Genomic DNA, 23402 nt, shown 5'->3' with positions numbered 1-23402 from the left:
GCATTGCGTCGACATAGCTGTATAAGCTCTTGTTTTTTGCGGGACAAGTTGTATTTTTTAATAGCACCATTTTGGGGGACATATTATTTATTGATTAACTTTTATTAACTTTTTTTTGGGGGGTAATAGAAAAAAACCTGAAATTCCGCCACACTTTTTCGCGTCTTAAATCTACGCCATTTACCGTGTGATATAAATAACACAATAACTTTATTCAGCGGGTTGTTACGATTGCAACGATACCAAATTTGTATAGTTTTTGTGTGTTTTACTACTTTTACACAGTAAAAACGCTTTTTTTTCAAAATTACTTGTTTTTGTGTCTCCATATTTGAAGAGCCGTAATGTTTTTATTTTTTCGCCGATGCGGTTGTGTGAGGGCTTTTTTTTTGCGGGAAGACTTGTAGTTTTTATTGGTACCATTTTAGAGTAGATGCGACTTTTTGATCACTTTTTATCACATTTTTTTAAAGTCAGGATTCACAGAAAACAGCAATTTTTACTAATATCGATCTCACCCGGCAGAGCAGGGACGCCCCCAGCCCTCTAGCAGCTGAGAGCAGGGAGATTTGACGCTCCCTGCTCTGTTTACTTTATCCTGATGCAGTGCCGTAAAAAGGCATATGCATCAGAATAAAGCCCGTTAGTGGCGTATTGGCGGTCACTAACGGGTTAAAATAAAATAACTTCATCCATAAGTAACTTTATCAAAATTAATGACCTAAAACAGAGGTCAACAAAACCTGCATGCCAGCCTATCCCTAAGGGCATGTAGGTGATAAACTAACCCCCGCCATAAGGTGACCGTGTAAATGCCTTAACTACACGGCTCACCGACCCCCAACAAATACAAAGCCTGCTCAACCTCATCCTGCAGCCCGGACAAAAATGTATCTAGGCCAATGTCCGTCAGATGCGCCCCATCCGGCAATAACAAACACCTGTTGTCCCCCTCCAACTGTCTGTGATGGAACACGACCCCTCCTCTGGCCCTCACAAACCTCGACACCCTGGTGTTCGGTAAACGTCTGCCCCTCTGAATGGCATTAACATCTCTAGCCCCATGCCGTATCAGCCTTGGAACGATCTCTGACCATACCAAGACCAGACGGGGAAAAATGGAAGCAAACCTGTCAAGGTCCGAGTGGATCAACGGAATCAGCTCACTCAACCTGATCATGCACAGGTCATTGCCGCCGCAATGCACCACCAACACATACGGATACGACTCGACTTCACCACCTTGGGCAGTGCCTGCAACCAGCGCAGACCCCAAAGACCTCTCCAATGAATCTCGGCATCCATAAACCGCATTGCCCATCCTCCTGGCCGAATAGCAGCTCGGAGTTCCGCCTAATACACATAGGAGTGACCAATGATCCACCCAGAAGGACGAAAACCTAAAATAAACAAAATGGAATTAGTGCAAAATAAGATCAGGACGCACATAACCTGCAAAACACGCACCTCCACGTCCAGTAAACCCAACTCACTAGCCATAGTTGCAGCCCTTATCCGAAAAGAGTGAGTCTCATAATCCCCAGGGGGGAAACCGACCTAGCTAAGGGCCCTCTTAAAAACAGATGAAAATTGAAAACGCGTATCAGGGGTGCCGTCTAAATGAGACCCGAGCGTGCGTAGATGCAAAAATTCCGACACGGTTGTAACCGGGCAAACAACCCCCGGTACCAGCTTAAACGAAACCCAATAACCCCTCCCAAAACCATCCGTCTTGGAACGCCGAATACGGATATGCACCCCGTCAAGGGAAATCGCAACATCTTCCAACATAAGACCACCGGGGCGAGACGTGTCCATAGGTACTAACTCAGAAATACGTAAGGCCCCAAAAAAACACAAAGAAAAAGCCACTGAAAATAGGGACATCTTGTAACGAGAAGAACATACTACCGCCAGAGCAGAGATCAACTGCCACAACACCAAAAACGTACCTGGTCAACGTGACTCTCATCTTGAGGCTAATTTCTTCCAGCCCTTCAAAACCTGCACAATAAAAACGACCTGCCCCGCAACTTGAAAAAGAAAGCCACACCGGCCATACGTCGCTGCGCAACTAATCCCGAAACACCCCGCTTGCAAAAAGCTGACAAATAATCCAAAGTGATTGTAGTGCGTAGTGCCTCGTCCTCTACAGGAATTCTATGACTAGCAGCGCTCAACCACTCCCTCCATGCATTACCATAAGTGGAACTCGTTGAAGGTGCGAGGGACGATTTCACTAGGGGAACAAGCTGCAATCCTGCATCCTCTACAATGCATCAGGGCAGCGGTTCCCTACCGGTGCGGCCTGCGGGCAAAGGGAACGAAAAACCTGCCAATTTAAATGTGATAAAGCATCAGCAACAATATTTTGGACCCCCGGAATGTGACGAGCCTGAAATTTAATATTAAATTGTAAACAGCGCAAAACCAGATGTCAAAGTAAAATCAAAACAGGACTTGAGGAGGTAGTATCAGATCCAAATAACGCACCAAAACCCATTGCCCCAGACGCGTCAGTGAACAATTCCAACAAAGAATTGGAAACAAAAGGAGCCCGCCAACACGTATGACCATTCTAGTCATCCAAAAATGTACACCAAACGCGCAAATTGGCCTTAATGGATGATGGAATGCAAACATAGTGTGATGTAATTGAAACCCCGTGAGTCGCCAGGAACAACCGTCTAGAGGAAACCTTACCCATAGGCATAATCCGGCATGCAAAGACCAACATACCCAACAGAGACTGGATTTGCCGCAGTTGCAATTGATGAGAGGACAACGCCAAGTCCAAAGGAGACCGCAACTTAACAATTTTATCAAGGTGCAAACGAAAAACCATTTCCGAGGAATCAAGCTCAATACCCAAAAAACACAACACAGTAACAGGGCCCTCCGTCTTCTCCACAGAAAGAGGAACCCAAAAGCACTGAGCAATGTATTGGAGTGACCTCAACAAGAATTAACACTGGGAAGAAGCAGCTGGGCCCACAAACAAAAAGTCGTCCAAGTAGTGGATCACAGCCCCACAACCAGAGACATCGCGCAGCACCCATTCAAGAAAAGAGCTAAACACCTCAAAGTAGTAACAAGAAATTGAACATCCCATTGGAAGGCACATGTCATAATAAAAATAACCATCTAGAGAATAACCCAGCAAATGAAAACGATCCGCGTGAACCGGCAACAAGCGGAAAGCGGATGCGATATCCGACTTTGCCATAAGGGGGCACCCGAACCCGCCCGACACACCAAATCTACTGCCCGATCAAAAGACACATACGACACTGTCGCAATATCCTTATCAATGCCGTCATGCACCGAACTCCCTTTAGGGTAAGAAAGATGATGAATGAGGCGAAATTTACCGGGTTCCTTCTTAGGAACAACACCCAAAGCTGATACCAAAGGTGATACCCTAAGGTTAGGAAATGCTAAATCATGGAAGGGGCTGGCTATCCAGCCCAACTCCACTTCCTTAGAGACCTTTTCCCTAATCGCCTCCGGAAATTCCGAAGCCAACTTAATGTTATTGGACAAAATCGGGGCGGCCTAAAAAGTGAAAGGTATAAAAAAACAAAACAAAAAAAAACGAACCTAGGCAGGGCAGCCTCCGGCAGCCACGGGAACATCTCGCACACGTGTACCGGCATCCTCTCCCCTACCAATACCCGTGGGGCGAGAGGGTGCACCCTGATGCCGCGAGCATCTAACAGCAGAATGGGTTCCCCCACAATTCGAGCACTCATGCTTACATTTACAAGCTCTGTAGAAATGACAGAGGCCCTCATTAAAGAGCCAGCAAGATCCTGCCCTACGCATGGTCCCACTGTCACCACCGCAACCTGATCCAGCGGGGACAGAGGAAGTTGGGGTGGCTAGCTGAAAGGGCTGCTGGGACATCATAAGTTGCAACCACACGTCAGTTGCTTTAGTGTCCCAAGCGACATCCGGCCTCTGAGCCAGCCAACCTCGAAACTCCTCGTCGTACCTCCACCATGCAGAGCCGCCGTGCGACCTATACGCACTAAAAATGGTATTTAAATAAACGAACAACTGGCCGGAACACTCCGGCCGCTTAAAGATAAAAACTCTACCCAAAACCGCAAATGCCTGAAGCCAATTATTATAGGTCCTAGCCACCTTAGGTTTACGCACCCCTTTCAAAGCGCTGTTCCTTGGCGACCGCTGACGAATCGACAGACACAAGAGACCATATATCTACATGATCACTTTTATAAATTTTTTCATGAGTATCATCAGATAAACGAGAACCCAAAGGAGAAATGCCACAAAAATAAGTATCTCTGAAACCTGGCACTGAAGGCGTCGACGTGGAAGCCTCAACCATGGCTTTCGCCGCCACGGAATTCGACGAACGTTCCACAGGGGAAGGAACAGTGCCAGCCAACAAAGAACGCACAGCAGAGAGCAAATTAATATCAGACATATTACAGACATTCCATGCCCGGAGGCAATCTGCCTCACCCAGTCCAGAAGTAGAGGCTGGAACAGCTCCGGGGGCCGGCAGCGTGGCAGGCGCATGGACTGGAGATGGAGGGGGCACCACCGGCATGACCAACGCCGCCACCTGGGACCCGCCAAACGACAGGCAACTAGAATGGCGACCACTTCTCACGCTATTGCGACCGTCACCAGCAGCCCTCGAACTCCCTCGAGAGAGCCTTGAGGAGCGGAAGTCGGAGGACGACCTACGTGACCTCCGGGAATGCCGTCCACTGAAACACCTGGACCGACGACCGGGAGAGCCAGATCTAGACCGCCTACAACTCGCAAAAGAACCCTGCGATTCTGACCTAGACTACCTAATGGAAGGCACTGTGGCTTGAACCACAGCAGGGGGGATGGGCCTCGCTATACAAACTGCCTCCGCGGTCACAACAGCTGACCGCGCCCTATGCCTAAAGGGGCCCTGAGGGAACAAAAGCTCTGATCCGTCCTGGGACCCCTCCTCCTCAGGAGGGGAAAGGTCATGCCAAACCCCCACCTGGCAGCATCCGCCATATGCCCGGGGGCTAACAGAAGGGATGCACTGCCAGAGGGCATAGCAGCCGTCGCTGCAGTAACAGAGGCTGAGGACAAGGCCTGGAGCACTGAACCGCGGCCCGCCTGTGGGTCGAGGCCAAATGCTCCGCAAGCTGGAGGGAGCACGGGCACAGGGAGAAGGGGGAACTACTTCACTGCCAGTGTCCGCCGCCTCCTGGGACGCCAGCGCTGAAGGAGACGCCAGATTCCGGCCGGATCGGGCAGTGCCAGCCGCGACCACAGAATTGACGACTGCAGGCCGGCAATCACCGACCTCCCAAGGTGACAAGCGGGCAGGCGGGTGGATCTAGAAAGCGCTGTCTGGGCGCTATAACAGAGGGATCCGGCTCAGCTGCCTCCCGAAGCAGGGACTGAAGCCAGGTGCTCCCTTCAGCAGTTATGGTACTGCGGATCACATTAACTAACTCCTGCCTGCCGGTCCATCCTTGAAATTTCTACGGCCAAAAGAGGACGCACAAGGGGAGTGGTGAGATAATAAGCTCTCCTTAATTAATATAACCACCCCCCCCATCACTGCCACCCATAGGCTTACAGCCAAGCCCGGGAACAGAGAGAGGGAGGGGTAAGAGGGGGATCAGGCCTGCACTTCTTCTACACTCTAAACCTAATTAACTCCTACCTGGCAACAGTCCCAGCGGCTAAAACGCCTCTGGAACTACAAACGTTTAACTATAGTGAGTGCATTAAGTTTAACTCTAGTGAGTGCGGTGGCAAATTGCAATAATCACCAAGCGATTCCAATTGGAACCTTTTGAAAAAGTGTTTCATAAGAAACTATTCTATTTAATGATAACATTTAGGATTATGAGTGACCCATGTTTCTAATGTATTATAAGAGAATCATTTTTCTATATGGCATATACTGACCCACTGGTTGAACTTGATGGACATCTTTTTTCAACCGTACTAACTATATAATATTAATCATTATTTTTCACTGGATAAATCATTCAGATAACTTTTGTAATGTGCATTCTAAAAGTTCAATTTTCTGTTTGATTGCTACGCCATTAATCAGTTGATAGTGAAGAGAAATTTTTGTATGATGCTTTATTTTTCTGTATGTACTTTATGTTCCATTTGAGCACCTCACAGTATGATGCAATTCCATTTCATATACACATGTAAGGCCACCTGCACATGGAATGGAAATGCTGCAGAATTTCCGGCACGAATGTTCATGCAGGATTTCTGCAGCAATTACTCAAAACAAATTGACATACTGCAGATTGAGACTAACCTACCACACGTATTTTCTGCTGATTTTTTCCGCACCATGTGGATGGAATCTGTTCAAATCTCATCCACCTTGCTGCTACTGTGAGGCTGGGTTCACACGACCTATTTTCAGGCTTAAACGAGGTGTATTATGCCTCGTTTTACGCCTGAAAATAGGGCTACAATACGTCGGCAAACATCTGCCCATTCATTTGAATGGGTTTGCCGACGTATTGTGCAGACGACCTGTAATTTACGCGTCGTCGTTTGACAGCTGTCAAATGACGACGCGTAAATTGACTGCCTCGGCAAAGAAGTGCAGGGCACTTCTTTGCCACGTAATTTGAGCCGTTCTTCATTGAACTCAATGAAGAGCAGCTCAAGATATACGAGCGTCACAGACGCCTCGTATATTACGAGGAGGAGCATTTACGGCTGAAACGACGCAGCTGTTTTCTTCTGAAAACAGCCTGTCATTTCAGCCGTAAATGACAGCTAGCGTGTGAACATACCCTTATACACTGCAGAACTGATGTAACATATGAGTAGGGTCAGCCTTTGGGGTGTGCGACCTGTGCCATTGCACAGGGCGAATCACTCCAACAGGTGGAAGGGGGCGCTGCGCTACCTCCCTTCCCCTGCTTGTGTTTCTGAAGCGGTAATTACGCAGAGAGCAGAAGAGGAGCGCCCGGGCGGAAAGGCAGCTGCAGAGTCGCCGAGCCCGGGCGCTCCTTCTCTGCTCTCAACGTAATTACCACTGTAGCAGCCATAGCAGCTGCTACGGGGCACACGGCATGATGGGGCACGTGCCACCTGCCGGCACAGACACTCCCATGCCCGGTGGCGCCGCTAGCAGCCGCTATGTCTGCTACAGCGGTAGTGACGCCACATTCAATAGTATCTGCGTCCTTAGGACGCAGATACTATTGAACACTATAGCAGAGCAGTGACAGAGACTGGATCCCTGCTCAGGCCTGTGTGAAGATGTCACTGGATCACTTCGGCCTATGCAAGGATCCTGTCGGCGTTGTAAAGCAGCTCCGTTCATCGTAGGAACGGGGCCTAGAAAGTTTTTGTTTTATTTGTTAAGAGGGCGCAGTCTACAAGGGGGTGTTGGGGGGCTGTATGGCTCTGTCTACAAGGGGGAGGTGGGGGCTATATGGCACTTTTTGCAAGGGGGAGATGGGGGCTGTATGGCACTATCTACAGGGGGTGAGGTGGGGGCTGTATGGCACTACAGGGGGCTGTATGGCAGAATCTACAGGGGGGCTGCATGGCCCAATCTACAGGGCTCACTATCTACAAGAGGGGTTGTGTGTGGCACCCAGGGAAGGGGAGTGGGGACATTATACTGGGGGTCCACTAAGGGGGCATTATACTGTGTGGGGAATACTAAGGGGACATTATACCATGTAGGGGCAAAACAGGGGGCATTATACTGTGTGTGGCACTTAGGGGGCATTATTTTGTGTTCAATAAACAGGAACCTACGTGTTTTCATACCAAAAGACCTGAAATGCTGTTGATAGATGTTTTAAAGTAATTTGCAGTGTTTTTAGCATAAAAAACACCTTTTCATAATTTTTTGCTTCTATGTTTTCCCCTTAATGCTGCTGCTATTCTGTGCTGCTGGGGGTGGGGCTCTGAGTAGAATCAGTCTACTTGCCCTTTGACAGCTGACTATATAGTCTCTTTTTACTTTCTTTGCAGAAGGAGTTTTCTCAGCTCTACTACCATACTACTGCAGAGGTTCGGGTTCTTCCCTGACAAGCAGGGCAGAAAGCTATTTCTATTGGCTGCTCTGCAGTGAACAGAGGATCTCTATGCAGAGACCTGGCTGTGGGGAGAATCACTTAGCATGCATCTTCACCACCATGCACATTGTTATACACTTTGAACACCTGGTGGCGCCATACTACTTATATAAGTAAATATAATAACTCTTCACTGGATCGTTTTTTTAACAGCATGTAAATGACAAACATTTTTCAGTTTTTATGACACATACAGTTAATATGATATTTAATGCAGGACAAATCCCTAATTTGTTAATTAATTACATAACATATCTCTATAAGGGTTTGGGAAGCATTTCTTGCATACAGAGGTCCAAGTACCCTGTTTCTCTTTACACAGTCTTAGGGTCGATGCACACGCTCAGCCATGTGCACAGATACTGCACGGAGACACACGCAGCCCTTGCAGCTCTGTAGTATGGAGCTGTAGGCATACGGCATCCCAAGGAGGCGTACAAAAGTACAGTAGGGTCGCATAAACTTCTATGTGTGCATAGACTTGGTTTTACAGAGCCCCAACACTGTAGTGGTCAAGAGCCCATAGAACTTTATGATAAAATTCTAGCTGCCTGCAGCGACCATAAGGGGGAGCTCATTGCATACAGATTTATACAGCTCCCATTGAAATAAATCACAAACCTGGCTTCAGAAAGCTTCTGAGCTACCCCTAGAACCCTAAACCCCATAAAGTTAAATGATGAAATATGATGACATTTATAAACTTTAGTGCTAAATAAAACGAAAAAGACGGTGTAATCTAATGATATATTACACTAAATATTTTAAGAACTTTGATGCCATGTAATCTCATCAATAAACTTTATTTACATAGTCCTATAGAGTCCATTTAATTAAAAAGCTTAAAATTAAATAAATTAGTTAACAAGTACAATATATACCAGCAAAAAAGGAGAGAACGGCTGCCCTGTTCATTGCCCTGTGAGGATATTGCTGGGATTGCTGCCCGCTTGGCTCATTGGTTGTATATTTTGCAAACCTTGGAAGTTGGCATGTGCCTGATGCTATGTAATCTGCAGGAAGTGCTTGTCTAAGGGATGCAATGAAGTGAGAATTACACTGGAATTATCCAGCTATTTTTTTTAGCTAATCATCAGATTAGAAAGGGAAATGCAAAAAGACTGACTAAGCCCGTTCCAAATGTGTGTGTTTCCCCCCCCCCCCCCCCCTTTATATAAGATACCCCTTTTGATGCTTTTTATATTGAATCGTATCTAAAGCATGGAAAATGTGGTCAATGTTTTATCCAATATTATTCATAATTTAGGTATAGTTTATATTATTCGAGTGTATCAGATAAGCACAATATTAGATTGCTAGAACCTGGTGCCTTATCTGAGGACTAAACCTTTTACACCTGCCGATAAGCGGCCGATACAGCGAGCGCCGATCAACGAGACATCATTGATCGGCCCTCGTTTGCTCCTGTCACACAGAGCTATGGATGGGAATGAACGGTCATTACTCAGATTGCTCATCCCCATACATTATTATCATGTTGGCAGCACGTCTCCCTGTTTACACAGGGAGATGTGCTGCCAACAACGATAATATTTTACTTTTTTAAAACGATACGACCAGCAGATGATCCAGCATTTGTTTGTTCATCTGCTGATCGCTGCCCTTTTTACACAGGGCAATGATCGGCAACGAGCGTTATATGAACGCTCGTCTGCACGATAATCGCCCAGTTTAAAACCCCCTTATCAGAAGCTTGGTGCTTAGATCAGGAATGGACATTCACATGAGTCACCAGAAGACCACATACATAGACAACTATGAGTCGTCTTACTATTATATTTTCCAATATACCCAGTTATGTTCCTTTAAGTTTTAGTATAATGATTATGAGTCCTAGTTGCAATATGAGCAGAAATGTAGAACCATCCTTATTTTAACAGAAGTTTAAAAATCTGACCATACAGAGATACAGCATGTGAACACTATTGACCTCTGTGGATAAGAGTTGGTTTTTAGCAGGCTAGTGTTGACTTTGTATAAATGAAAGTTATTGAGGATCATGCCAGTATAAAAATAGGATTTCTCATTGTAATCATTCATTATTGTGACTTTCAAGATCTAATGTGTAATTTCTAAACCATATTGTTTGCTTAGCAGCAGCCCAAATAGGTTTAAGCTGCATCTTAGTAACAAAAGACAACTGGTGGGTGGCAATGTGAATTCCCACACTTCTTGCATGCCACCAGCAATTCTTGCCAGGCAGAGGAGAAATAGCAATCAAGGCCAGGGGCGGGTTTTTCATTAAAAATAAATCCATCGATTCATGTTGACATTTCTTAATGATTACCCCAAATTTAGATGAATGTTTCATGATTTGGTAAGATTTTGGACTGGATAGATAGATTAGATAGATAGATAGATAGATAGATAGATAGATAGATAGATAGATAGATAGATAGATAGATAGATAGATAGATAGATAGATAGATAGATAGATAGATAGATAGATAGATAGATAGATAGATAGATATTAAGTCACCTTATGTATTAAACACAATGTTTTCGTTAGACCTTTCCGTCAGGGGAACTCATGAACGGAGACAAACGGAAACCATTAGCAATATAAGCATTAGCATTGAAATCAATCCCCTGACGGAAAGGTCTGACAAAACCCATGATTGGAACCCCGACGCAGATGTGAACGAAGACTTTGGCACAGGGAGTGCAGTCATATAATGGTGAGTCCATACAATGATTAGCTGCAAAGTTATAAAGCTCCCCTGACTCTCACTGCCTGTCTATACTATGTGTAAGTGCTGTGTACATAGAGTCACGTGTATTTCTATGAGATGCTGCTCCTCACTGTCTCCATCACATAGAAAACACTGAGACTCTGCAGTGTGAGGACAGAAGTTATGTCACTGATCTATCACTTGCTGCACTTAGGACTCAGAGCAAGTGCAGTGTGATGAGACTCCACCCCCCTGCCTCTGCAAAGTCAGAGGCATTATGGGAAATGTAGGCTGCATTAGGGGAGCCATACCAAAGAGGAAGAAGGAACCAAGATGGCAGACAACCCATAAATGGCACATAAACCTAAACAGGTATACACAAGACATACACAAGAGCATCTACATTATTATTTAATAGCAGCCTATGCTGCACTATATAGGCAAAAAAATAAATTGCTGGAGTGCGTCTTTAAGTAAACAAATTCAATATTTCATTTTGGTTAATTAGTAATTTCCATGGACATGAGGTCTGTCTTGTGGTATTTACCTTTGTCACTTTATCATGGGGATCTTCAATTTCACTGCCAGTATGTATACCTTATTATTGATTAACCCAGTGACAGGGAACATTTCAGTTTAACATTACCAAAGGACAAATACATTAAAGGGTAACTAAACTTTCAGAAAACTTCTGGCATAGTCATATGTCAGAAGTTTTAATCTGTGAGTGTCCGAGCACTGAGACCACCACCGATCGCTAAAACTAAGCGGCAGAAGCGCTCAGGTGAGCGTTGAGCCGGATGGTTTCTGATTGGCGTTTCTCGCAAAGCTGATATAACAGTGTACGGACTCAATAGAAAGTCTATGGGCCCGTACACCAACTGCTTGGCTTTTCGAGAAAAGCCGAAACGAAGCTGCACAGAACTCACCCGAGCGTTTCTGCCGCTTCGTTTTAGCGATCGGTGGGGATCTCAGTGGTCGGACCGTCATTGATCAAAACTTCTGACATGTCACTATGGCTTTTTGAAAGTTTAGTTACCCTTTAAAGGAGAACTACCAGAAGAATGTATAAGACACTATATACTGTCTATGGTACAGCAGGCTCAGGCTTTTATAAAACAGCTTGTATGTGCTTTCCCTGTGACTTCCCTTCTCTCAGATTATTCTAATATGAAATATTAGGGTAGGAAATAATTGTATATGTCATTTCCTAATATACAAGCATAGGTTCCAGATAGACTGAACAGAAGAAGGTAAAGGCTGTTACAGGGTAGATATTTTATCATTATTCTGTAGTCTATATAATATATGTAGTCTATGTAGTATTGGTATACTCATCAGATGTAGATCTTAAAAGGGGCCTCTCAGATGCAGTAAACTCAAGAATTTTCTGGTCATTCTGACAGTATTTATTTGTTATTTATAATCTATAGCGTAATAAACATTATTTCCTTTTGAGCTCAGACTAGTAAGTGCACTGTAAAGGGGAAATCCGGCCATAAGCAATCCTCTGACATGTTATATAGGTATGTCAGAAGATTACATTGGTAGGGGCCCAAGAGCTTGATTCCTAACAATCAAAAAAGAAGGGCTGTAATGCTAGAGGAGTGAGGCGTCCCCCCAGTTGTTAGTGAAGTGCAGCTGGGAAGGCAATTTTGACTGAAATGATCATGAGCTGCATCATAACCAATCTCTGGTTTAGTAACATAATTAATTCTCTTTGTGCTTTAAAACCTTCTACTGGGTTTAGGATGTTCTCCGGGCATTTTATATTGATGGCCTATCCTTAGCATAGGCCATCAGTATCAGATCGGTGGGGTCCGGCTCCTGACTCCCCTGCCAATCATCTGACTGAAGGGGCCATGGCAGTCATCACTGCAGCCTCTACAGTGTTTACCAGGCACAGCACGTACACATCCATACCGGCTTTGCCTTGGATTGGAACTCAGTCCAATTCACTTAATTAATACCTGAACTACAATCTCAGGCACAGCTGCTACAGAAGTGCACTGTGCCTGTAAACTTACCAAAGGCTGTGGTGATGAACGCTGCAGTCCCATCAATCAGCTGATCGGCGGGGGTGCCGGGAGTCTGACACCCACCGATTTGATATTGATGGCCTATCCCAAGGATAGGCCATTAATATAAAGTGCCTAGAGAACCCCTTTAAATTTAAATGTATTTTTCAATTTTGGCATGAACGGTGGTGAGGCTCAGGCATCAAAATATTCTGGTTGGTGAGGACGCAATACAAAAAGTTTGAGAAGCTGGCTCCAGATGCCAAAACCTCTTTAATGCCTCTTATATATTTCCCAGGAAACCTCTGACACAGTGTTGTAGGCAAAGTGCTAAAGCACCAGCAATATTTTACCCAAGATAATCCAAATCAACAAGTGGGTTGCGCTCTAAAGGATAAATCTAGAATGAACTGGTTCTTTAGAAATGTCATATAGACAGACATGCAAGAAGATCTTATTTGTGGGCTTGTCTGTGAGCTTGACTCCCAATGATTTCTAAAAGAACAGGACTGCAATACCCTTTAGGGTACCCAAAGCCCTGTCATAGGGAAATATTCTAAGCAAAGTCAGTCGAGGCAGTCAGAAATATTTAGGCCAAGAAAAGTCAAATGAACAGGTGAGTTGCCCTGCAGTATGTTGCACTGTGCTACATACTACAGTATGTTGCTGTGTAATGAGAACGCTGATGTCTATTCTATTTTAATTCTGCTGCAATATGATATAAAATAAGTTTACTTAGGACTTGCATTAACAATTGGCGCTGCAATATGAATTATCTAGAAAGTTAAGAGTTCTCATAATATATTCCATAGAAGTCTAACCAGTTGCTGTGGTTGTCTGCTATGTAGCTCCACTGATATCAGAGACACTGGTTCCCAGGATCCGTGGAATCTCACTGGTTCCCAGGATCCGTGGAGTATCACTGGTTCCCAGGATCCATGGAGTCTCACTGGTTCCCAGGATCCATGGAGTCTCACTGGTTCCCAGGATCCGTGGAGTCTCACTGGTTCCCAGGATCCGTGGAGTCTCACTGGTTCCCAGGATCCGTGGAGTCTCACTGGTTCCCAGGATCCGTGGAGTCTCACTGGTTCCCAGGATCCGTGGAGTCTCACTGTTCGGATCCACTTAATATAAAAGTATTTTGTGAGGAAACCAGCTTAACAAGTCACTTTGCATGAAACATACACAAGTTCTGTAAGACTATTCACATTTGGGAAAAAAAAAAAAGTAGAACAAGGTAACCGCAAACCACTAGCTCCATAAAAAGTCCAAGATCTTCCGAAATAAAAAGGGATGTAATGTGCTTTGGTCTTTTACAGGATATAACAAGCTGTTATGGGTCGAGAAAAAAAATAATCCTACATTCCTTCAAGTCATTGGGTTGTAAACACTCCCAGCATAGAAAGGGTTAGGCATTTTTGTAAAACCATAGTCACCACAGACACGTAAGACAAATTGCTATTTATAATGACACTGCTGAATATGATATGTTTTAGTGTTTCTGAATATCACTCACGCTCCATAGTATCAATTCATCACTCAACAACAGTTTCAAGTTAATATTTACGCATTCATGCATTTATCACCACGTATTATTAGGCTGGGTTCACACGACCTATTTTCAGGCGTAAACGAGGCGTATTATGCCTCGATTTACGCCTGAAAATACGGCTCCAATACGTCGGCAAACATCTGCCCATTCATTTGAATGGGTTTGCCGACGTACTGTGCCGACGACCTGTAATTTACGCATCGTCGTTTGACAGCTGTCAAATGGCGACGCGTAAAATGACTGCCTCGTCAAAGAAGTGCAGGACACTTCTTTGGACGTAATTTGAGCCGTTTTTCATTTAATTCAAAGAAGAACAGCTCTAAATTATGGCCGTCAATGACGCCTCGCAAAATGCGAGGACGAGCAATTACGTCTGAAATTACGGAGCTGTTTTCTCTTGAAAACAGCTCTGTAATTTCAGACGTAAATGCAGTTTGCGTGTGCACATACCCTTACAGTGATTTATTCCTAGGATGTAAAAAAGTGGTACCCACTAAAGATGAATTACTGTAGTTTAAATGGTGAGGAACAACCAGTTCTGCATACAATGGGGGTATACCTAGACCACTAACTCAACATAATTTGTACCTTGAGGTGGCCACGATTGAGGGTTATACTACACTTTGAATGGAAGACATCAATGTGACAAATCTAAAAAAAAAAAACACAAATATTACACATTCAATACCATGCTGTACCATGGATAGTGTTTTAGGAGAAATTTTTTAAAGTTAAATGAATGCGGTTCTCTTAATTTGCACTTGAATGTGATGGTGTCATTGCTTTTACATTATGTATTTTCAGATGGCTCTAAAAGCCCTTAAAGGGAACCTGTCACCAGGATTTACCTATTAAACCAGCAATATCTGGTGGTAGTGGGTGAAAAATAATTTCTATATAACCTATAATTGTCTTCTTAGTCGACTCTGTAGCTTTAGTATTCAGTTTTTTAGTGTTCCCACACCGTATGCTAATGAGCATAAAATAATCAAATCTTCGTTTGAAAAGAGTAAAATCTTCATTCCTCAAGTCTTTCCGAGTTTACCCCGCCAACTTACTTTTGATTGACAGCTCCTCGCCTTCCCCCAGCACACAAAATCCTGCGCTTGTGCATTGATGTCCTCTTCTGGGGTGAGCGTACAAAGTGACACCGGATTATTACGATGAAAAGCGCGAAATCTTTGCAGACCGTTATTTACAGTCGGAGGAGGAGTTTAGTTGAGGGGATAATGGCAATGAACTCTTGATAGCAGCGGCGAGCGAGGTGTGAGTAGAGTTCAATAGGTGAAATGCTGGTGACAGGTTCCCTTTAAAGCTTGGTGGATACTTCTTTTGGAAAGGGCACTATGAGGTGTTCTTGGTAGGCAATAAAAACACTTTTGCAAATGGTAGAATTGTGCCATAGTGATTGATACTGTTACCTTAGATCCATTCCAACCAGGGCGTCATCTCAATGGCACTTGTATTTTCTTTTTACCATTTTGTGGGTTTCCCCTTCACATTCTGACTTAGTTCAACAGTCCAAAAACATTTTTGTACGGTAGTCAACAGCCTTAAAAGCTTGTTCCAACTGGATAGTTCCTCTCCTCTGGGCATATGGACATTATAGAGGAGGTCTCGTGCTTGGGACCTCCTCTATTACCTACTGAGGCTGCTCCAAAGAGTTTCTCAGGAAAACTCAGAGTGACCAAGTATTACATGGTGACCAATTCATTCGACAGTTGACATTTAAATGTGTGGCTGTCCACAGGTTGGTCTCAGTAACAAATGCTTTTGAGTAAATCTCATGTGTGTTGACCTGGCCAGCTTCTTCTCTAATGAAAACCAAGTCAATGTAGATGTGAAAAATAACACATGATCAAGCCAAAATCATGTTGGAAAGCATTGCGGGAATGCTTAGGGAGTTGAGAATGACTGCCGACCATGTCTCTCGAGTATGAGACACCCACTCTTCTATACAAAAAATAAAAATATATCTTAAAAACTGTATTTTATAAAGTTTTTGCTATATGAAGCATCATTATTAGAGTGGTTCTGGCTATGGTTTATATCCCTAGACTTTTTTTTACCTTGTTGCTTTGTGGAAAATTTGAGCACAGGAATGGGGATTATGAAACAACCTATGACCTGTACCAAAATTATTAGAGAATAAAAAGTATATAACTATCACAGAAAAAACACTGCTACAATAAAACTTAAAATGTTTATGTATATCCATGTATGATATATTTTGTATTTTTTTTACAAAGCAAGTTATTTTATACTGAACTCTTTCCTCAAACAGGAAGTACAGACGTGAGTCAAAGCTGCACCAAAGGTTGTGAGGCTTGTTCCGAGTTTAACGGTTGCGTCAAGTGCTTACCAAAGCTTTTTATCCTTTTGGAAAGAAATGACATACGACAAATTGGGGTCTGCTTGCAATCCTGCCCTAAAGGATACTATGGTGATCGTAATCGGGATATTAGCAAGTGCATGAGTAAGTTGGCCATTACTAAATAGACCATAGAGATGTCATATTCATCATGATTGTTAAGAGTGCTTTTCTGAGGTTTTATATGGGTGTGTTGATCTAGGGAAGATAACTGCTATTCCAGTCAAAAATAATTGTCTGCTATGTCATAGATACATGTTAGAAGATCACATTGGTGAAGTCTGTTGGCTGTGCTCTTTTGATCTGAAAATATGTGGTGGCCCGGGATCACAGACTTTACCAAAGTGATATTCGGACACACTATATGGAAAAAAGTATTGGGACAATTCAAATATTTAATTAAGTCCCATTGCCACAGGTGTATAAAATCCAGCACCTAGCCATGCAGTCGCCTTTACAAACATTTGTGAAAGAATAGGTCGTCCTAAAGAGCTCACTGAATTTCAGAGTGGTACTGTAATAGGATGTCACCGTTGCCACAATTCAGTTCGTGAAATTTCTTCCCTCCTAGATTTTCCACGATCAACTGTTAGTGGTATTATTGCTAAGTGGAAGCGTTTAGGAACCACAGCAACTCTACAAAGTGGAAGACCAAGTAAAGTGGCAGACCAAGTAAAGTTAGAGTGGAGTCGCTAAGTGCTGAAGCGCATTGTGCATAAAACGCTCTGCTGATTCAATAACTGCAGAATTCCAAACCTCCTCTGGTATTAATTAATAACCGCACAAAATCTGTGCACCGGGAGCTTCTTTGCATGGGTTTCCATGGCCGAGCAGCTGCATGCAAGTCATATCACCAAGCATAATACCCAGCGTTGGATGGAGTGGTGTAAAGCACACCGCCACTGGACTCTAGAGGAGTGGAAACATGTTCTGTGGAGTGACAAATCACACTTCTCTATCTGACAGTCTGGTGGACAAGTCTGGGTTTGGCGAAAGCCAGGAGAATCTTACCTGCATTGTGCCACTGGAGGAGGAATAATGCTATGTTGTTGTTTTTCAGGGGTTGGCCTAGGCCTCTTAGGTCCAGTGAAGGGAAATCTTAATGCTTCAGCATACCAAGACATTTTGGACAATTGTATGATTCCAACTTTGTAAGAACAGTTTGGGGAAGGCCCTTGTCTGTTCCAGCATGGCTGTGCCCCAGTGCACAAAGCGAGGTCCATAAAGGCATGGTTGGGTGAGTTTGCTGAGGAAGAGCTTGACTGGCCTACACAGAGCCATGACCTCAAGCTCATCGAATACCTTTGGGATAAACTATAACGGAGATTGTGGGTCAGGCCCTCTCCTCCAACATCAGTGTCTGACCGCACTAATGCTCTTCTGTATTAATGGGCAAAAATGTCCACAGACTCTCCAAAATCTTGTTAAAAGCCTTCCCAGAAGAGTGGAAGATATTTTAGCTGCAATAAGGGACCAACTCCATATTAATGCCTATGGATTTAGAATGGGATGTTATACAAGCTCCTGTAGGTGTAATGTGTAGGTGTCCCAATACTTTTGTCTATATAGTGCATATCTATGATGTACCAGAAGATCATTTTATCTGGTTTTATCTTTAAATGTACAACATAAACATATGGGATTAGAAATCAGCTGCAAAGGGTTATTCTGGAAGAATTGTGCTTCTGCATCTCTATCAGCTTTGAAACAGTTTTTTCCCTCAGAATTTCAAATGCTGCATATATTTCCATACAATTCCTACATAATAATTCAGTGCCCAAGTAATGCCACCATATATTTCCCACACAATACTGCCATTCACTGCTCAAATAAAATTAACACTCAGTGTACAAATAATACCACCATATAATCCCTAAATAATCCTTCCTTACAATATCCACATAATAGTGAAAATACAACCCACATAATACTACTACATAGTGCCAAAATAATACTGCTATATACAGCATACATATTATCACCATATAGTGCAAAAATAGTATGCCGTATCCAAACAATACTACCTTAAAGAGCCCACCTAATACTGTCATATAGTTTCCACATAATACTGCAATTCAATTCCTAGATAATACCATGGCTGCCTAGGTTATTAAAGGGGTTAATAGAGACATCCCTGTTGATCTAGGGCAGTTAAGGGGCTTATTGATGGTCAAGTGGTCTAGGGTAGTGAAGGGTTTAATGTTAACATCCCAGAAGGTCTACGGTGGTAAAGGAGTTGATAGTTAAATCCCTGGTTGTCTGGGGGCAGAGATAGGTCTATTAGTTAAACCCCTGGTGGTTTAGGGCAGGGAGTGGTTAATGGAAAAATCCCTGATGTTCTAGGGTAAAGAAGGGGTTGACTTAAAGCCCTTTGTGGTTTAGGATAGTGAAGGGATTTATTATACATTTCTTGGTGGTGTAGGGCAGTGAACAGTTTGATGTAGTTCCTGCTGGTATAGGGCAGTGAAAGTGCTACTCATTACTCGCCAAACTCCGGTGATATCCTGCTGTAAAGGGAAGCTGAAGAAGGTCAGCCTGTCCCCAGCTTACCACTTTCAGCTTCCCCTTCTTCTCTTACACTGATAATATAGATTGATATAGAGCGCAGAGCAAAGGACAGATAGGAATACATGGTTGTGATTTAACCCAGTTCTCTTTATTGTCAGGTGGAGTGCTCAGTGTAAATAAGTCCTTTGCCCGACTACAGTGAAGTGAATGTTTTTCCACTTCACTCTCAGGTTGCTCCTAGGGTTCCAATCTTCAGTGCCCAGTTTGCCATCCCCTAAAACTGTTTTTGCCCTCACCACATATTTTCATCATCAATACATGAGCAGTTTCTGCATACCACATGGCCAAGCAGGAGGGGTGCTCTGGAGGGTCTTGAGAAAGCTTAGCTGGTGCTCTGGAGGGTCTTGAGAAAGCTTAGCTGCATGCAAACTATCTATAGGCAGGGACATGTGCGCGTCTTCTGTAGGATAGCTTTGCATATTTGCAGCATAATAACTTAATATTTATTATAAGATAATTCCAGACAGTCCAGGACAGGGAGTTTTCATTGTCTCATAATTTGTAGACTTATGCCACGCTTGCCATCTTATTAGATTGGCAAAATGGGTATCTCAAGATCAGTTTTATGAGGGAGGGGAGAAGACAAACAAATTTTTCAGTTTCGCTTATTGTTTACTACCAGTGGATAAAATTCTTTCCTATTCAAGTGATAATCACAAAGGTGCCAATCTTGTTAAGGTTTTTTTTTAGATGAGCGCTCATAGAACGTTCATTGCCGATAATTGCCCTGTGTAAACAGGGGAACGATCAGCAGATGAACGAGCAAACGCCGGATATCTGCTGGTCATATCGTTTTTAAAAACTGAAATATCGTGTGTAAACAGGGAGACGCGCTGCCGACATGATAATAAGGTATGGGGACGAGCGATCGGAGTAAAGACCGCTCATACCCATCCATAGCTCCATGTGACTGGAGCAAACGTTTGCCGATCAACGATGTTTCGTTGTCTCGGTGCTTGCTGTACCGGCCGCTTATTGGCCGGTGTAAAAGGGCCTTTACAGTTGCAGTTATCAGAGCTGTTTCTTCTAGCGATCCCAGCACCTATGTGTCCATCACATGACCATGGACAGATTTTTATCCACTGGAAGTAAACAATATGGGGAAAGTAAAACCCAGAGGAATTGAGCTAGAAAGCATATTGAACATTTTTATTATTTTTACTTTTCATTATACAATAAAAAACCTTTATGTGTTGAAACCAAAATACTGCTTTAACAACAAAAGAGTAAGGACAATAGCATTAATGGGTGAGACTGGTAAAGGTAAGGAGGTGTCCTTGGCACTAGCATGTCATTAGCATCTACTGATATATATATATATATATATATATATATATAAACCACTAGGATCTATAGTTATAATAAAAGATCAATAGATAACATATATGATGGCACATTTCGTATGTGCATTCAATGATTATTATTATTATTATTATTATTATTATTATTATTATTATTATTATTAATATTATTAATAATATTCTTTGACTATATTTATTTTTATTATTCTTTTTTCTAGGATGTAAAATGACTAACTGCGAGGAATGCTTCAGCAAGACATTTTGCACAAAGTGTAATGATGGTTTCTACTTACATAAAGGGGTATGTTACTCCACCTGTCCAGATGGATTTATTGCAGCAAATGGCACAAAGGAATGCAGCTCGGGTAAGCCTAACATGCTTTTGGCATACATGTTTAAAGAGTGGCCCCAAACATAAGCCCCAAAGATATGCATTTGCTTACCTGTACAGTTACATATATCTGCCATTGACTCCCATTGTAATAAAATATATACTGTATGACAATGACATACATTTTATTGTGGCATACAATTGTATTGAAAAGAGTAGTCAACTATAATTTGCTATATAGTTGAAGCAAAGGTATACTGAACTGTACCTGCCACACTTATGATGAAAGGACACTGCTTAGGTACTATATACGTCTGGCTAATAGAGGTCTAGGTATATGTATGTAGAGCATTTTTCGATGTATATGCTAAATGCAGTACCCAAACACTGTGTGATTTTAGCCTTAGGGCCTGTTCACATCAGCGTCAGGGTTTCGTTCATGGGTTTCGTCAGACCTTTCCGTCAGAGGAACCGATGAACGGAAACCAAATGGAAACCATAGCTTTCCGTTAGCATTACTATTGATTTCAATGGTAATGCTTCCGTTGCAAAAGGTTCCCATTTGTCTCCGTTCCATAAGATTTCAGGTTTTTTTGGCGGTATCATTAGTATAGTCGACTGCGCTATTGATTCCGCCAAAAAAACGGAAACCTTATGGAACGGAGAATAATATATATTATTTTATATATATATATATATATATATATATATATATATATATTAAAACATACTTAGGCCTGACCTAAGTATATTTTATACTAGAATTATAGCAACAAATGGATCAGTGCAGACGTAGTAAGACATATTTGGTTATTTTACATTCTGATCCAACTGCATCCAACACTTCATTTTTCTGGTGTGTCAGCCTTTACAGATATGTTTGAAGTGCAAATGAACCGCTATTTATTGTGTTTCAGCACAATGTGAAATGAGTCAATGGGGATCATGGAGTCCTTGTACTTCAAAAGGAAAAAGGTGTGGAAGAAAAAATGGGTTTGAAGAGAGAAGTAGGAAGGTTCTGAAGGCACCACTCGGGGGCGAATCTCTCTGTCCACCTACTACAGAGAAGAGGAAATGCACAATGCCCACAAACCCATGCCCTAAAGGTAGGTGTTCAAGAACTTTTGTTTACCTCAACTAATAGAGTATCAATGGAGTTCAAATTTACTGATTCCCACCACCTGAAACAAAGGCATAGCTAGGCATTCACCTTCAACCAAGACAAATATACAGTTTAGCGTCCCCCAGCTGAAACTTAACTTAGCTGCCCCCCACCAATTTTACCCCGAACTAGGTTGGAAAAAGTTTTACCTGCACGTTAGGACTCCCAGCTTCCAGTTGTGAAGGAAGCTGCAGTTCCCTGCACATCAAGCGGCCAGGAGTGCCACTTAGCAGGGAAAACTTTGAAAAACTGTGAAGGACCCCTGGGCTAACAGCCAACCGCTACACCAACAAATCAGCGATCTGTATGTGTGGTGCACAACTGACAGTGACAGACTATTTGGCCTATCCAACGCCCCCCTCTAATTAATCCTTGCTGCTCCGGGTATATGCCCCGCCAGCCGCCACAGCTACGCCCCTGCCTGAAGCTTGCTTTCATAGCTAATAAAGTTGCAGAAGAGCAGTTGCAAGCAATTCTCTACTCCTGGGGCTCAGATATATGCAGTTTGTGTAGAGGCACAATGACATAATATGATACTTACAGAGTGATTATGTTACACAGAGCCATCTTCCTATCTACCGTAGCTTTTGCACTGGGGTTCTAAATGTAGTTATACAGTAGAGATTTCAAAACGGGCACTTTCTGAACGACTTGCTGTTAGATGATAATGTCATAAGTTAAAATGGTTTACAATTGACAGATCTCTGCCTTGATCTGTGTCTTGGACTGGGCTTTTAATGACATGAGGTGCACATCTGTTGTTTGGCATGAACAACTTTCCAAGTATTGCCAAGGACTGCACCTGACAACGACCAAGAAAAAATAACACTGTGAATCGGCTTTTCCACAGATATCTGCCCTCGGTCAGTGTCAAGCTCTTTTGTGTCCCAAAAAGGCCCCGACAGTTTGCAGAAAACGGTCTAAATCAGCCTCTTCAGCCAACTAAAGTCTTCAGTGTATGGCCAGCTTGTCTCTAAATTAATCTATACAAAATGAAGCCGTTTCATACGCCAGTCTTAAAATGAAGAGCGCTGGAGTAAATTGCACCTAATAGGCGCATGCGTCTTAATAAATTAAGCGCATTTCTGGCAACCGTTCGGCAAAATGTTAAATCAACCCCAGCTAGATTTGCATCATAGATTACATTATGTTTTGGCGTAAATTACAGTAAATTAAATGAGCTGATAATGGCCCCGCCATCTGCCCCTAATCTCCGCCCACATTTGGCAAAGTGCCATTAGCAGTGCGTAGAAAAGTTAATACATTCCCCCTATTGTTTAGATGGGAAATTTTCATAGCGGCAG

At 43.1% G+C, this 23402-nt stretch overlaps 1 protein-coding gene across 1 annotated transcript in view; it reads left to right on the top strand.

Annotated features, from left to right (window-relative positions):
• The window catches only part of RSPO1 (R-spondin 1), a 134982-nt gene that overhangs the window by 82659 nt on the left and 28921 nt on the right, over window positions 1-23402 (top strand). The window contains exons 3-5 of the mRNA XM_075850533.1: window positions 16650-16841; window positions 20824-20970; window positions 21854-22042. Coding sequence (XP_075706648.1) covers window positions 16650-16841; window positions 20824-20970; window positions 21854-22042 — 528 coding nt within the window. The remainder of the gene's footprint in view (window positions 1-16649; window positions 16842-20823; window positions 20971-21853; window positions 22043-23402) is intronic.

This window comes from Rhinoderma darwinii, chromosome 2 (assembly GCF_050947455.1).
Source record: "Rhinoderma darwinii isolate aRhiDar2 chromosome 2, aRhiDar2.hap1, whole genome shotgun sequence".
Classification (NCBI taxonomy): Eukaryota; Metazoa; Chordata; class Amphibia; order Anura; family Rhinodermatidae; genus Rhinoderma; species Rhinoderma darwinii.
Note: the sequence above shows the minus strand (reverse complement) of the source record. Positions and strands in the feature narration are given on the sequence as shown.